The sequence below is a fragment of the Bison bison genome, unplaced genomic scaffold (assembly GCF_000754665.1).
Source record: "Bison bison bison isolate TAMUID 2011002044 unplaced genomic scaffold, Bison_UMD1.0 scf7180017864196, whole genome shotgun sequence".
Classification (NCBI taxonomy): domain Eukaryota; kingdom Metazoa; phylum Chordata; class Mammalia; order Artiodactyla; family Bovidae; genus Bison; species Bison bison.
This window is the reverse complement of record NW_011494768.1, coordinates 51,509-68,100: the sequence shown is the minus strand read 5'-3', so window position 1 is coordinate 68,100 and position 16,592 is coordinate 51,509. Positions and strand designations below refer to the sequence as shown.

Sequence of the window (16,592 nt, the reverse complement as noted above, 5' to 3'; positions counted from 1 at the left end):
TTTACTGTAGCCACCTTCATAAACATCTTAGCTAGACCTTCTGGTCAACCTGATGCAGCTTCTACATCAGCACTTGCTGCTTCACCTTGTTCTTTCAAACCTTTCTTCTGCAGTTTCCTCACCTCTCTCAGCCTTCATGGAACGGAAGACAATCGGAGCACTGCCCTGGGTTAGGCTCTGACTTAAGAGAATGTTGTGGCTGGTTTGATCTTCTATCCAGACCCCCCAGACTTTCTCCATATTGGCAATAATCTACTTTTTTTTTTTTTAATCATTCATGTGTTTACTGGAGAAACACTTTGAATTCCCTTCAAGAACTTTTCTTTTGCCTTCACAACTTAGCTAACTGCTTGGTGTGAGACACCTAGCTTTTAGCCTGTCTTAGCTTTTGATATGCCTTCTTCACTAAGCTTAATCATTTCTAGATTCTGATTTAAAGTGAGAGATGTATGACTCTTCCTTTTACTTGAACACTCAGACCATTGTAGGGTTATTAATTGGCCTGCTTGACAAGATGCAGGAAAGTATGACCTAAAGGGGAAGAGATAATAATTAATAGGAATCAATCCAGAAGTGGCACAGATGGGGTAATAATAGGAAGTGAAAGTGAAGTCACTCAGTCATGTCTCACTCTTTGCGACCCCATGGACTGTAGCCTACCAGGCTCCTCGTCTATGGGATTTTCCAGGCAAGAATACTGGAGTTGATTGCCATTTCCTTCTCCAGGAGATCTTCCTGACCCATGGATTGAACCTGGATCTCCCGCATTGTAGGCAGATGCTTTACCGTCTGAGCCACCAGGGACATCCCATTAATAGGAAAGAGCACATTAAAAAGCATTAATTGTATTCCACGTCCTCAACAAGCTAAAAGAAGGAATTCCATGTTCATTAGAAACATGGAAAATATAGAAAGATACTGTTGAATTTCTAGAGATGAAAAACAGAGTATCTGAGATGAAAATTATACCTGATGGGAATAATGGCAGGTGAGATAGGGCAGAAGAAAAGATCAGTGAATTTGAAGTTGTAGCCGTAGAAACTATCCAAATCCATACACAGAGAAAATGAATGACCGAAGGAAATGAAAAGAGCCTCAGGGAGCCATGGAACAACTTCGAGTGATTCCAAATATAATAATCATGAATTGGAATCTCTGTAGGCAGATATGGGAAGGGGAGACAGAAAAAAATATTTGAAGTAATAGTTGCTGAAATTTTTCAGAAACTTCATGAAAACGATGAACTCACATGTGGAAGAAATTTGATGACCCCAAAGCACAAGAAACACAAAATTATACTTAAGTACATCATAATCAACTCAGTCAACAGCAGTGATAAGGAAGAAAATCTCCAAAGCAGTCAGACGAGAGAAACAAGTTACATACAGAGAAACAAATATAAGAATGAAGCACAAATACTACTAACTACACGGAGCTTCCTTGGCAGTCCACTGGTTAAGACTTTTCCTTCCAATGCGGGGTGGGGGGGGGGGGAGTGGGGTTTGAGTCCCTGGGTCAGGGAGCTACAGTTCACATGCCTCATGGCCAAAAAATCAAAACATAAGAATAAGCAGAAGCAATACTGTACCAAATTCAATAAAGACTTTCAAAATGGTCCACATCAAAAATATCTTTAAAAAAAAAAAAGGAAAAAGAAATTACAAACTAGAATTCCAGGCAAAAACATGAATGAATCTTACAAATGTATCTTAGAAACCTTACGTAAAGATGGTACAAAAGCATACATGTTGTACAAGTTCATCTATATCAACTTTGAAAAGCAGGGAAAATAACTATGACAGGCAGGGTGTTTATTAAACTTGGGTGACTGGGGATGAGATACTGATTGGGCTAGGAGCTGGGCTGAGGGCTGGAGGATTATCCTAAGAATATGTAGTTTCTCTATCTGCTTTTGATTACTTAATTGGGATCTGCATATTGTTTGTGTACTTTCCTGATTGTATGTTGCATGTTGATAGAAGAGTTAAAAGAGGAAGAAAGAAAGAGAGGAAATAAGGAAAAGAGTAAAGAAAGGAAATTTCAGTGCCAAAGTTTGTACACCAAAAATTCCAGTGTGGAACAGTGAGGGTTGTCTACAGTGCTGACTTTGATAAAGATAGTTAAACAATGAAAAATCCTGCTGTGCTCTGGGTTCTGACAATGGCAGGTTTAAGAATAACTAGAAGAACTTTGAAACATTTTATGATAATTACAAATAGAATTAAGTCACAAGAGTTAAAGGAATAAATCTTGCTTTCTAATTTCCCCTGAAGATCATACCAAGCATGAGAGTATATTTAGTAATGCAAATAAAAATAATAAGTAATGTTATAACCAAAAAACAATATATGAAAGAGGATGACACAGGCAAATAGTTATGACAGTAAGCATAATTTAGGTTACTGAGTGTAAAAACCACTCAGATTGAATTAATTTCAATAAAATAGTAAGGCTTTAAAAATTTAAAGTTAAAAAAAAAAGAATGTTTGGGAAATAAACATCAAAAGAAAACATGGAAAACTACTTTAGAATCTCTCCAGTTAGAATTCTAGCCAAAAATCTCAAGTGAGAAAGAGTTGGTCATTTTATATTAATAAAAACTTAAAGCCCTGATGAAATATAAGAATGATGGGTTTTTATGTGTCAGATGATATAAGAAGATACACTGCAAATAAAATCCAATTGGAAATGCAATGCGGAATTCACAGATATGATATTATCAGTCAATGACAGAATAAATAGACTAAAAATGACATGATATCTTTAAAAAATGCGATTAACTATGTGGTCCTATTGGAGGGATGGACAGGCTGATCAATGAAACAGAGTAAAGAGTTTGGAAATAGACCTCAGGAGATCGGGACTTCAGTACATATTTAGGCTGACACTTCAAAGACAGATGACTCAATAAATGGCATTAAGACAACTAGTTGGCCATTTGAAAAAATAAACTGTATCCCAATCTCATCCCTTATGCCAACTTAAATTCCAAAAGGAGCAAGATGAAATGTAAAAATGACACTATAAAACTACTAGCTAAAAGAATCAAAGGGTGTATGTGTGTGTATATATATATACACACACAAAATTTATATATATATAAATGTTTTAGTTTTGAAATAAGGACTGCCTTTGAAATGTGTATGTATACAGACACATGATTGCATTATAAAGTATGTGCACATAGATGTGTATATGCACTGCATGTGTACAGAAGTCCTCATGTGTCATAAAAGGGGAAAGTCAGTGGCTAAAGCTGAATATATACATTTTGACATGATAAAGTGTGTAATCAAATTCTACAGAAAAGCTATTAGGAAATGTATTCTCAGCCTAAATGACAACGAATCAACTTTCTCACTCCAAAAATAAAAACTTCATAAATCAATAATTATAATAATGTAAACAACTCAAGAAGAAAATGGGCAAAGGACTCAATTGTAATTCACAAAAGAGAAAATGCAGTCATTGTAAATATGAAGACATGAATTACCTCTTCATTACTTTACGATGCAAATAAAACACGATTTTGGTGTCTTCTTCTGAGTATCAGGCATTTAAATAGGGTTGAAAGTGCACAGAAGTGGCATGAGGAAGGCAGCCAAACATGCTCACACACCACTGGCGGGAGATTAAAGGGCATAACCTCCTCATCAGCAATTTTGACAAAATCTAATAAAAGGTAAACTGTTTACCCTTTGATCCAAGAGTTATGCATTAAGAATTTATCTTAAAGTAACAGCCACCAGAAGTATAGAGAGAGGTATTCACAACAATGCTCATTGCAGTGCTGTTTGATGGCGAAAACAAAAAACAAAAGGGAGCATCCCAAAATTTGTCCAGAACATAGAATATAATGCATCTTATAACATTTCTGAAGAAAGTATAATGACAGTGTAAGCTGCTTATGAAATGTAAACTAAAAAAGAATCAAAATGGAGATTAATTGGAATGCCAGGATACCTTTATGTATTTTGTATATTTGTGTATGTATGTGTGTAGATACAGTTTTTATATTTGGACATACACAAAGACACACACTTATACAGATACATATGTATGTATACATATAAATATACATGTGTGTATGTGCCTACATATGTATGTATACATATATATACACATATATACATATATATACACACATATATATATACACACACATATATATACACACACACATATGTAGGTTCATACACACACATATGCAGGCAAATTATAGCAGTTACAGTATTAACAATGGCAATCCCTTAGTTGTAAAATTACTGGTAATTCCCAATACCTGTATTAAGTGTTTCTATGTGAAAACTGCCTTTCTTTTGTAACTACAAGAAATAATTGTAGCAATAATTTACATTAGGAAAGAAAATTTTATTGGCCCTAGAAACTAAGAAATAGAGCACTAATAGAAAACTAAGAATAACTTAGACATAATCAAATTCACGTTAACCTAGGTTTAAATTTCATCCTAATCTGGGGTATTTTTAGACATAGTGAAAGTAAAATTTTGACCAATAGCAGCAATCAAGTTTCAAGCTTAACAAAAGGACATAATTTCTATTATCTTTAAGAGACACATCAGAGAAACAAATTCTTTGTTCTTAGGAAGATCTGAGCATCTAATAATCTATAAATAACAAAGCTATATTGTTGTTGCTATTGTTTAAAAACAGTCTATTTACCTACCAAGTGAATTTAGGTTTATCCTCCTCTAGAAATGTTTGACCCTAGACTGTTGTTCCCAGACCAATTTTAATGCAAATTAATTAAAGCATTAGCTTGAGCCAAACTTAATTACCAGGCCTCACAAGAAACAATCATGTGATCCATTTCTAAAGGAAAGTGAATGGATTTTGGATTATCTGTTCTAATGGCCCCTGCCCATTAGTATGGATGATTGAGTTCGCTGTATAAAAAATATATGTATAAACTGTGGGATCCTTTATGTTCTTTTATTTCCTCTGCCAGGAGGGATTAGGGCAAAGGACAGTGGGTAGAATTCAACCAGACTGAATGTAGAGGGGCAAACATAAAGCATGCCCCATGGGGTCAAGAAAGTGGATGGAATGTGGTATGTCTGAGTGGCTGCAGAGAGCAGATGGACGGGAGCCCCGAAAGTCATCATTACCACACAGCAGGCCTGCGAACAGGGCTTGGCGCTCATACAGACCTCCTCCTCCAGCAGCACACCAAATCCTGGCATGGCTCAGGAAGGAGCAAGGATGAGCATTTCTGCATTTCAAAGCTGAGAACCTCATGTCTTTCCCCTTTTGTCATTACTTTAATTTCAGAATCAATGCAAAGAAATATAGGAAAACAATAGAATGGGAAATAGAATAGAAAACAACAGAATGGGAAAGACTAGAGATCTCCCCAAGAAAATTAGACATACCAAGGGAACATTTCATGCAAAGATGGGCTTGATAAAGGACAGAAATGGTGTGGACCTAACAGAAGAAGATATTAAGAAGAGGTGGCAAGAATACACAGAAGAACTGTACAAAAAAGATCTTCACGACCAAGATAATCACGATGGTGTGATCACTCACCTAGAGCCAGACATCCAGGAATGCGAGCTCAAGTGGTCCTTAAGAAGCATCACTACAAACAAAGCTAGTGGATGTGATGGAATTCCAGTTAAGCTATTTCAAATCCTAAAAGATGATGCTGTGAAAGTGCTGCATTTAATATGCCAGCAAACTTGGAAAACTCAGCAGTGGCCACAGGACTGGAAAACATTTGTTTTCATTCCAATCCCAAAGAAAGGCAATGCCAAAGAATGCTCTAACTACCACACAATTACACTCATCTCATATTCTAGTAAAGTAATGCTCGAAATTCTCCCAGCCAGGCTTCAACAATATGTGAACCATGAACTTCCAGATGTTCAAACCAGATTTAGAAAAGGCAGAGGAACCAGAGATCATATTGCCAACATCTGTTGGATCACTGAAAAAGCAAGAAAGTTCCAGAAAAGCGTCTACTCCTGCTTTATTGACTATGCCAAAGCCATTGACTATGTAGACCACAACAAACTCTGGAAAATTCAGAAAGAGATGGGAATACCAGACCATCTGACCTGCCTCTTGAGAAATCTCTGTGCAGGTCAGGAAGCAACAGTTAGAACTGGACATGGAACAACAGACTGGTTCCAAATAGGAAAAGGAGTACGTCAAGGCTGTATATTGTCACCCTGCTTATTTAACTTCTATGCAGAGTACATCATGAGAAACGCTGGGCTGGATGAAGCACAAGCTGGAATCAAGATTGCTGGGAGAAAAATCAATAACTTCAGATATGCAGATGACACCACCCTTATGGCAGAATGAAGAAGAACTAAAGAGCCTCTTGATGAAAGTGAGAGTGAAAAAGTTGGCTTAAAGCTCAACATTCAGAAAAGTAAAATCATGGCATCTGGTCCCATCACTTCATGGCAAATAGACGGGGAAACAGTGGAAACAGTGACAGACTATTTTAGGGGGCTCCAAAATCACTGCAGATGATGAATACAGCCATGAAATTCAAAGACACTTGCTCCTTTGAAGAAAAGTTATGACTAACCTAGACAGCAGAAACATTACTTTGTTGACAAAGGTCCGTCTAGTCAAAGCTGTGGTTTTTCCAGTAGTCATGTATGGATGTGAGAATTGGACTATAATGAAAGTTGAGCACTGAAGAATTGATGCTTTTGAACTGTGATATGTTGGAGAAGACTCTTGAGAGTCCCTTGGACTGAAAGGAGATCCAACCAGTTCACCCTAAAGGAAATAAGTCCTGAATGTTCATTGGAAGGACTGATGCTGAAGCTGAAACTCCAATACTTTGGCTATGTGATGCGAAGAACTGACTCATTTGAAAAGACCTTGATGCTGGGAAAGATTAAAGGTGGGAGGAGAAGGGGAGGACAGAGGATGAGATGACTGGAAACATCACTGACTCGATGGACATGAGTTTGAGTAAGCTCCGGGAGTTGGTGATGGACAGGGAGGCCTGATGTGCTGCAGTCCTTGGGGTCTCAGAGTCAGAGAGGACTGAGCAACTGAACTGAACTGAATGTCAGAAAAATGAGAAAGAATAAAATATATGTATTTTTGTCCCAAGAGAAGATTGCATATATGTGGCATCTAGAAAAATGGTACAGATGAACCTATTCACAGGGCAGGAATGGAGATGCAGACAACAGACAAGGTTGAGGGGGAATAGAGCAGATGAGATAAACTGCGAGATTGGGATCGACACTACCATGTGTAAAACAGATGGCTGGTGTCAACCTAGTGTATAGCATAGGGAGCTCAGTTCAGTGCTCTATGGTGACCTAAAGGGGTGGATGGGGGGAGGCGGTGGGAGGGAGGTCCAGGGTGAGGGGCAAGAGAAAAATATGCATACATATAGCTGAGTCACTTTGTTGTATAGCAGAAGGTAATGCAATGTTGTAAAGTAACTATGGTGGTGGTGGTTTAGTCGCTTAGTCACGTCCAACTCTTGCGGCCCCATGGACTGTAGCCCTCCAGGTTCCTCTGTCCATGGGATGCTCCAGGCAAGAATACTGGAGTGGGTTGCCATTTCCTTCTCCAGGGGATCTTCCCGACCCAAGAATCGAACCCAGATCTCCTGCATTGCAGGCAGATTCTTTACTAACTGAACTACAAGGGAAGTCCCCCAAAGCAACTATACCCGCCCCCTGAAAAAAAAAGAATGAGACAAGTTAAAGGGCAGGGGAGAGAAATAATTCAAAAAGCTTTGCAACGGCCTCTTGTCCTCCAGGTGAGTTAACAGTCCTTACTGGTTGCAGAGAAAATCCCTAGTACACATCACAGCCTTAGGCTGCCACCCAGGCAGTCCCACCCCATCAGCGGTGCCCAGTCCTTGGTGAATTGCCATCTTACTACTCCTGATGGACTTTCTCTGAAAATGTATGGAGTGGAGTACTGGGAGTGGAGACACCCTGCAGTAGAGTGGCTGCTTCTACTCTCTGAATGGTCTGCTCGTCCCCGCCACTGCACAAAGGCAGATCACAGATCATGAGTTAAGTTTCCAGCCAAGACTAGGAGGAGTTATGATGGTCAGTTCCCCATCAACAGTGACAGGGATGGTTGTTGTTCGCTCGTTAAGTCATGTCCCACTCTACAACCCCATGGTCTGCAGAACACCAGGCTTCTCTGTCTTTCACCATCTCCTAGAGTTTGTCAAACTCATGTGCATTGAGTCAGTGATGCTAACATCTCAGCCTCAGCCATCCCCTTCTCCTCCTGCCTTTGCTCTTTCCCAGCATCAAGGTCTTTTCTAGTGAGTTGGCTCTTCACATCAGGTGGCCAAAGTATTGGAGCTTCAGCATCAGTCCTTCCAATGAATATTCAGGGTTAATTTCCTTTAGGATTGACTGGTTTGATCTCCTTGCAGTCCAAGGGACTCTAATTCAAAAGCATCAGTTCTTCAGCACTCACCCTTCTTTATGGTCCACCTCTCACATCCATACATGACTACTGGAAAAACCATAGCTTGGACTATATAGACTTTTGTCCGCAACGTGATGTCTTTGTTTTTCAACGTGCTGTGTAGGTTTGTGACAGCTTTTCTTCCAAGGAGATAGCATTTTAATTTCATGGCTGCAGTCACCACCAGCAGTGATTTTGGAGCCTAAAAAAATAAAATCTGTCACTGATTCTGCTTTATCCCATCTATGTGCCTTGAAGTGATGGGACCAGATGCCATGATCTTTGTTTTTTGAATGTTGAGTTTTAAGTCAGCTTTTCACTCTCCTCTTTCACCCTCATCAAGAAGCTCTTTAGTTCCTCTTCACTTTCTGCCATCAGAGTGGTATCAAGTCCATTTCTGAGGCTTTTAATATTTCTCCTGGCAGTGTTGATTCCACAACAAGGCTGTGATCCCTGAAAGGGGTTAGAGAATGAGGCTCACTCAAAACAGTGAAATTTCCCTTGACATCACCCTCCCAGTAGACAAATGTCAGGGATGAGTAGAAACTTTACCAGGAGACATGGCCTCATATAATGCCAGAGATAGAATCTAAGGTATTAGTATCTGGTGCTGTAGTTCAGTCGCTAAGTCATGTCTCACTCTTTTGTGACCCCGTGGACTGTAGGCCACCAGACTTCTCTGTCCATGGGATTTCCCAGGCAAGAATACTGGACTGAGTGGCCCTTTCCTTCCCCAGGGGATCTTCCCAACCCAGGGATCAAACCTGCCTCTTCTGTATTGGTAGGTGTATTCTTTACCAATGAGCCACCAGGGAAGCCCAAGATAGTATCTAGGGGATTTTGGGGGGGGTGTGGGGAGGGTTTTTTCCCTAAAGATAATGAAATGGAAGCCCAAAGAGATGGTGATTTGCCTAAAACATTCAATTCTTCCTCCAAAATTCTTTGCAGTAAATATAGCGCATGTAGTGCTTAGCCTTAGTGCTCTGTTGCTAATGGAAATAAGTTACAGTCCCTAATTACTATTTACTGACGTTGATGAGGACTACAATGGAGGACCAATTAATTAAACATGTATTGATCACTCTTTATTAGTAGGTGTTAGGTAGAGAAGCTTCCCAGGTGCAATGGTAAAGAATCTGCCTGCCAATGCAGGTGGAGATAAGAAACATGGGTTTGATCCCTGGGTCAGGAAGATCCCTTGGAGGAATAAACAGCAACCCACTCCAGTTTTCTTGCTGGAAAATACCATGGACAGAGGAGCCTGGTGGGCTATAGTCCATAGGATTGCAAAGAGTTGAACACAACTGAGCAGCTGAGCACGTGCACACACTAGGCAGATTAATACGAATAAAACAATGTGTAACATCACAGTGCTTACAACCTGATAAGGGAAACGAACACAGATACAGCTGTATTATAGTGTGATGAGAATAATAAATAGGTGAATAAATAGCATAAATAAATAGGCAAAGGAACTCAATGTGCAAAGATGTGATCACTTTGTATGGTGCCCAGAGGTGAAAAGCATGGAAATGATTTTGGGGGGTAAAGATTCTGCATGGCTTTCTGCCCCATATAAGGACTTTGGGGACTTCCCTGGTGGTCCAGAGGCTAATATTCCACACTTCCCATGTGGCACTAGCACTTAACAACCCGCCGGCCAGTGCAGAAGACATAAAAGATGCAGGTTCGATCCCTGGGTCAGGAAGATCCCCTGGAGGAGGAGATAGCAACCTACTCCAGTATTCTTGCCTGAAGAATCCCATAAATAGAGGAGCGAGGGTAACAGTCCACAGGGTCGCAAAGAGTTGGATGCAGCTAAAGTGACTTAGCACACAGCACACTGGTGGTCCACGGGTTAAGACTCTATGTCGTCAATACAAGGGGCATGGCTTTGATCCCTGGTTGGGGATCTAAGATCCCACGTGCTGTGTGGTATAGCTGAAAGAAAAAAGACTTGTATCATGACATAGTCCGTTAGACATAGTCTAATTGGAATTCTCATACATTTCTGGTGAGACTATAAAATGCAACGAATTCTTCAGAACACCATTTCTCAGGAGTTAGTCAAGCTAAACGTATGTGTTGCCTCTTATTTAACCATTTCACTCCTGGGTTTATACCCAAGTGATATGAATACATATGTCCCTCAAAAGACATATACAAAAATGTTTTTAATAGTGTTATTCATTTAGCCCCAAACTGAAACATATTCGTACAATGGAATAATATACATCGGTGATAAAGAATAGACCATTGATACATGCAGTGGCAAGGATTAATCTTACAGAAAACATAAAGTAAAATACAAAAGAGCACACACTGTATATTCTGTTTAGGTGAGCTGGGCACATACACTTGTCTCATAGGAGCCACTGCAAGTCACATGGTCTCAGGCAGGGAAAGAAGATCTTTTCACAGAAGTAGAGACAACTTGGAAAAACAATGCATCTCCTTTAGGAATGTACACAGGCTAAGAGCCCAAGAACCTCTGCTTCAGCTTTGTACCTATAACCTCTAGCTCTGGAATTTTTTTTAATGTAACAGTAATATTCTTAGCATAAAATCTTTCATTAAAATGATGCAAAATGGACAAATTTCATTTTCTTCTCTTAGCCCTTAAATGTTCTGAACTCCACAGGGGAGAGGAGGAGAACCCAAGAAGGTGGGGAGAAAATGCTTTCCTAGATAATCAGCCTTGGTGTAATCAAGAGTTGGCTGAATTCCCTCCTGATCTTTGCTGTATTTAGTAGGTTTTTATGAGAATGGTTGAGCTATTAGGTGACCCCCATCCCTGTGTGCTCATGTTACTCAAGTTTTTTTATGCTCTGCTGATGGAAGAATGAAAATACAAATAGTATTTTAATTTCCTAGGAATCCTCAATACAAAAAGATCTATATAGTAAAGAGAAATTGAATATAATTAACCCATGCAGTCTAGAACTTCTTCAACATTTCGACTTCCAGTTTGTATCCATTGATGTTCAGTGTATTGATAAGCTAGATACTAATTACACCAATCAGTTCAAAGAAAAGTTTTTTGCCTACGTTATCTGGATATTTCTCATTAACTAATCAATATAAATTTGATAATTTACAAAATAAGATATTCACCTTCGGCTTTGGTTTAGAACTGTTCTCTACCTCTCCAGGCATGATCAAAGCATGGTTTCTGAATTGTCTTTTCAAACCAGGGATAAAGCTATGGCCATCCATATCATATTTATTTTTCAATCACTGTTCTTAACAGGGCAAGAGAATGATTCAACGAAGAAAGAAGTAAAACTTGAGGCAGAGTCCCAGAGTTCATCTATGGAAACAGAAGGTATTGGAACCAGAATATATTGTTATCTGAGGATGTGGTGACACTGTCGTCATGACGTCTGTATATACTGGTGTGTGTGAGCAGGGTGCGTGCGTGCTTTTCGGCAGTGATTCCTGGAGAGTGGCTCTCGTGGTCTCCTTAGGTGACCGTTGAAACTTGGAGGGGAAAAAAGAACTTTAACTTTCTGAGCTTTAGTCACTGTTTTCTCGCAGATTCCAACTATAACATCTCTGAGCTTCCTTCTGTCTCATTCCATTTAGAGCTTTCATCAAACCAAGAAGATGCCATGATTGTGGAGCAACCAGAAGTGACCCCACTAACAGACGACCAAGGAGAAAACGAAGGTGGAAAAGGTAGGACTGCTCTTAAATTACCCCGTCAAGAGTAGGGAGTTTCTTTGGATTCCTGCCTAGAATCCCACCATCAGCATTATCCTCGTTCAATTGCAGACTGTCAAGGGGCAACATGAATATTTCTTCAATTCTGAACTTACTTTCGAAAGTAAAATAAAATCCAGAAGTAGTGAAAGAAGATACTTGTAACGGTTTTTCATTCTTTCAAGGAGTATGAGGATGTTTTTATTATCAATTTAGATTCATTTTTTACATTATAGTCTTGAGAAAACCTCTAAGAAACAGATATTATGAACTAGATGGATGAAAGCCTTAGAAAATCTGAAATGGCTTTAAAACAACTAAATTAACCATTTTGTACTGATTTCATTCTGTCATCCTTCATATGGTAGTGATTAAGGAAGCAATTTGTATAAAATGCGAGCATTGTATGAACCTTCTAAATTATAAGTTTGTCCACTAATATTAGGATACAATAATATTGAGTACTGGTAAAAAAAAAAAAATAAGTGAGCATTATAATGATTTCAGAGAACATTAGAGGAATGGTCACTTTGTAAGTTTTAATGTAGCATTTGGGGCAAGAAGCCAATATATTAAAAGTGGACATTAAAAAATATCTTTAAATTTATCAAAGAAATTTATTAAAGAACTTAAAAGGAGCTAAGAATGGGAAGTAAAAAATGAAATAGTTTTGTTTCCTATACTGTATCATAAATCATACCATTCTTAAATATGTGTTTGCAAGGTAGTTACAGAGTAATAACTTGACAGGCCTTGTTTACAGAACACAGTGATCAATTTTGTTTCCAAATGAAAATGCAGACATGATCTCAATTGTAAAATCAGGTCAATAGTAAGTACAGCTTCCAAATTACGAACTCTTTTTTGGCAGCAGCATTGACACAGTTTAATTACCAAGTCATGTTAGTGATTTTGAGACTTTTTTTTTTAAATGCACTGCATTTAGAGCACAATATTCTTCTATGTCTTTTGTCTAATGACCTTTTATCTAATAGCAAACCCTAGTTCAGACTCATGACACCATGTTCCTGGCAGGTCAAATAAATTTTGGAGAATTTATGTCTGACAATGATAATAGAAAATTGATACAACCCTCACTTGAAATACAGATACACGGCCTTGCTCCTTTTGTTACTGTACACAAGTCCATGTGCCCAATTCACAGTGAGGCCAAACGAATGGAAATGCCAGAGTTCTGAGCAAAGAAAGGTTTATTGCAGGAACGTATAAGGAGAACAGGTGGCTTATGCTCAAAAAATCCCAAACTCCCTGAAAAGTTTCAGCAAAGCATTTTCAAAGGCCAGGTAAGGGAGAGGAATCCAAGAGTGTGAAATCTGTCTACAGCAGAAATTATTTACTTTTTATGCTGCATCTCAAGACATGCAAATGAGGAACATCAAACAACTGGTTCATTGTCCTTTTTTTCACTTGGCCTACAAGGGAAAAGTCCGTGCTCAACACACGTTGACTCGTCACCCTTTCCCAGTGGTTTCTCCAGCACGTGGCGTTCCTACTGAAGAGCTCAGTTCTCTCTTGTAGGGATCAATGCCAATCCTCTTCTCCAAAAGGAGGGATGGCACATGAGGAAGAAGTGAGATCAAATTCTACTACTTGCTTGTATCAACTGTGAAGTTGAATTTCTTTGTTAAGGGACTGCTCTGGTGGTCTTTCAACTTAAAAAATCATTCACATCCTATAAGTTGAGAGTTACGGTTTACTCAATGGGAATTTTCAGGACTTCAAGCCCAGGAGACAGTGCCTTAGAGAACTACTCCAAAGAGGCAAAGTGGGTAGCCGGCTTGTATAGAAGTTTTGCAATAAAGGGCAGGTAGTCTGAACATCAAAAGATTATTGTTAATTAAAGGAAAACCAGATATCTCAAGTTAAGGAATTTAGCGCTTTTCTATGTATGATAAGATACAGGAGTCTGGGCTCACCAAAATCATTCCTTTGATACACACCTCCCCTGTCCAGGGCCAGCATCCTGTATTTTCACATCCCAAGTTTCTTCAGGGCTCACCATGGGGAGTGACTGCAAGGAGTGGCTGCTAGATGGCAGGTATTCTTTTCTTTCTTGAGTTCTGTCAGGGCTCACCAGCTCACTGTTGGCAGTGGCTGAGGTTCCTGATGACCGTGACATCCTTTGTTTACTGATATGACAGGAAATACTCCACTCCTCAGTCCAGTGGTTAAGAGTCCATGCTCCCACTGCAGAGGCTGTGGATTCCATCCCTAGTTGTAGAATCAAGACCCTGCCCCAGCAAAAAAAAAAAAAAATATATATATATATATATATAACTTCTTTGTTACATGTTCTGCCTTGAGTTTGTTCTTGTTCGGTCACTAACTTGTGTCTGGCTCTTTGGACCCATGAACTGCAGCACACCAGGCTTCCCTGTCCTCCACTGTTTCCCTGCGTTTGTTCAAACTCATGTCCATTGAGTCAATGATGCCATCCAACCATCTCATCCTCTGTCTCCCCCTTCACCTCTTGCCCTCAGTCTCCCCCAACATCAGGGTCTTTTCCAATGAGTAGGCTCTTCAGATCAGATGGCCAAAGTATTGGAGCTTCAGCTTCAACATCAGTCCTTCCAATGAATGTTCAGGGTTGATTTCCCTTAGGATGGACTGGTTTGATCTCCTTGCAGTCTAAGGGACTCTCAAGAGCCTTCTCCAGCACCACATTTCAAAAGCATCAATTCTTCAGTGCTCAGCCTTCTTTATGGTCCAACTCTCACATCTGTACATGATTACCGGAAAAACCATACCTTGGACTATATGGAGGTTTGTTGGCAAAGTGATGTCTCTCCTTTTTAATATGCTGTCTAGATTTGTCATAGCTTTCCTTCCAAGGAGCAAGTGTCTTTTAATTTCATGGCTTCAGTCACCATCTGCAGTGATTTTGGAGTCCAAGAAAAGAAAATCTGTCACTGTTTCCACTGTTTCCCCATCTATTTGCCATAAAGTGATGGGACCAGATGCCATGATCTTTGTTTTTTGAATGTTCAGTTTTAAACCAGCTTTTTCACTCTTCTCTTTCACCTTCATCAAGAGGCTGTTTAGCACCTCTTTGCCTTCTGCCATTAAAGTGGTATCATCTGCATGTCTGAGGTTGTTAATATTTCTCCTGGCAATCTTGATTCCAGCTTGTGAGTCATCCAGCCCAGTGCTTCGCATGATGTACTCTGCATGTAAGTTAAATAGACAGAGTGACAGTATACAGCCTTGATGTACTCCTTTCCCAATTTGGAACCAGTCTGTTGTTCCACGTCAGGTTCTAACTGTTGCTTCCTGACCTGCATACAGGTTTCTTACGAGACAGATAAGGTGGTGTGGTATATTTTTGTTTAAATTTGAAATAACTTAAAATTAATCACCTCTATCATCTTATTCCTTGCTTCAAAGTAAGACTTGAAAGCTATTCTGTTGCCTATAAGGAAAATAAAGGACGGAAAAGGAAGTGATAAGGATTGGGGCATAGATTTGGGGTGTGATGCAGTCCATGGGGTCACTAAGAGTCGGACATGACTGGGTGACTTCATTTTCACTTTTCACTTTCATGCATTGGAGAAGGAAACGGCAACCCATTCCAGTGTTCTTGCCTGGAGAATCCCAGGGACGGGGGAGCCTGGTGGGCTGCTGTCTATGGGGTCACACAGAGTCGGACACGACGGAAGCGACTTAGCAGCAGCAGCAGCAGCCTCGGTCCTGCCCCCACCAACAAGCTGGATGAACCTGGGGCAAGTGATTTCAACTTTCAGGGCCTTAGTCTCCTCATCTGTAGAAGGGTGATAAAGTACCCGTCACGTGTGGTTGTGATGAAACTTTAATGAGTTAACACCTGCAAAGCAATTCCAACAATACCTGACACACAGAAAGCATACCTTAAGTGTTTAGTATTTATCATAATTGGATACATTGATGACAAAGTCAAGAGAACCTATTTGGAGTTCCTCAAGTCCATCCCTCTTTTGAAGCTGTAAAAATTCACATAGTCCACATTATCCTTCAACAGCAAATTGTTCTGCCCATTTCATTCTAAGTACCATCTACAGGCTATTTTGGTATACGTGTTTAATCCATAAAGATAGAACAAGATAGAACAATTAATGAAAGGTAAGGAGACATTTCTCTGTATTCAGAATTTTATTGTTTGTCAAAACCTCAATCTTCTGTTTGAGAAATGCTGATTCAACCATAATTTCTATTTTTGTTCTGGGTTTTAAAAAAAAATTTTTATTTATTTGGCTGTGCCAACTCTTAGTTGCAGCAAGTGGGGTCTTTTAGTTGTGGGATCTAGTTCCCTGACCAGGGATTGAACCTGGGCCCCCTACATTGGGAGCACAGAGTCTTGGCCACTGGACCACCAGGGAGGTCCCTAATTTCCATTTTTTGAAAGAAGATGGCATTAATTAATGGTAGAGCCAGAGATTAAAAGTAGCAAATAAATTCAAA

The 16,592-nt window shown here is 39.6% G+C and overlaps 1 protein-coding gene across 1 annotated transcript in view; it reads left to right on the top strand.

The window, feature by feature from the left end:
* MACROD2 (MACRO domain containing 2) overlaps positions 1 to 16,592 on the top strand; it is a 2,254,506-nt gene that overhangs the window by 2,215,411 nt on the left and 22,503 nt on the right. The window contains exons 13-14 of the mRNA XM_010844154.1: positions 11,686 to 11,760; positions 12,021 to 12,113. Coding sequence (XP_010842456.1) covers positions 11,686 to 11,760; positions 12,021 to 12,113 — 168 coding nt within the window. The remainder of the gene's footprint in view (positions 1 to 11,685; positions 11,761 to 12,020; positions 12,114 to 16,592) is intronic.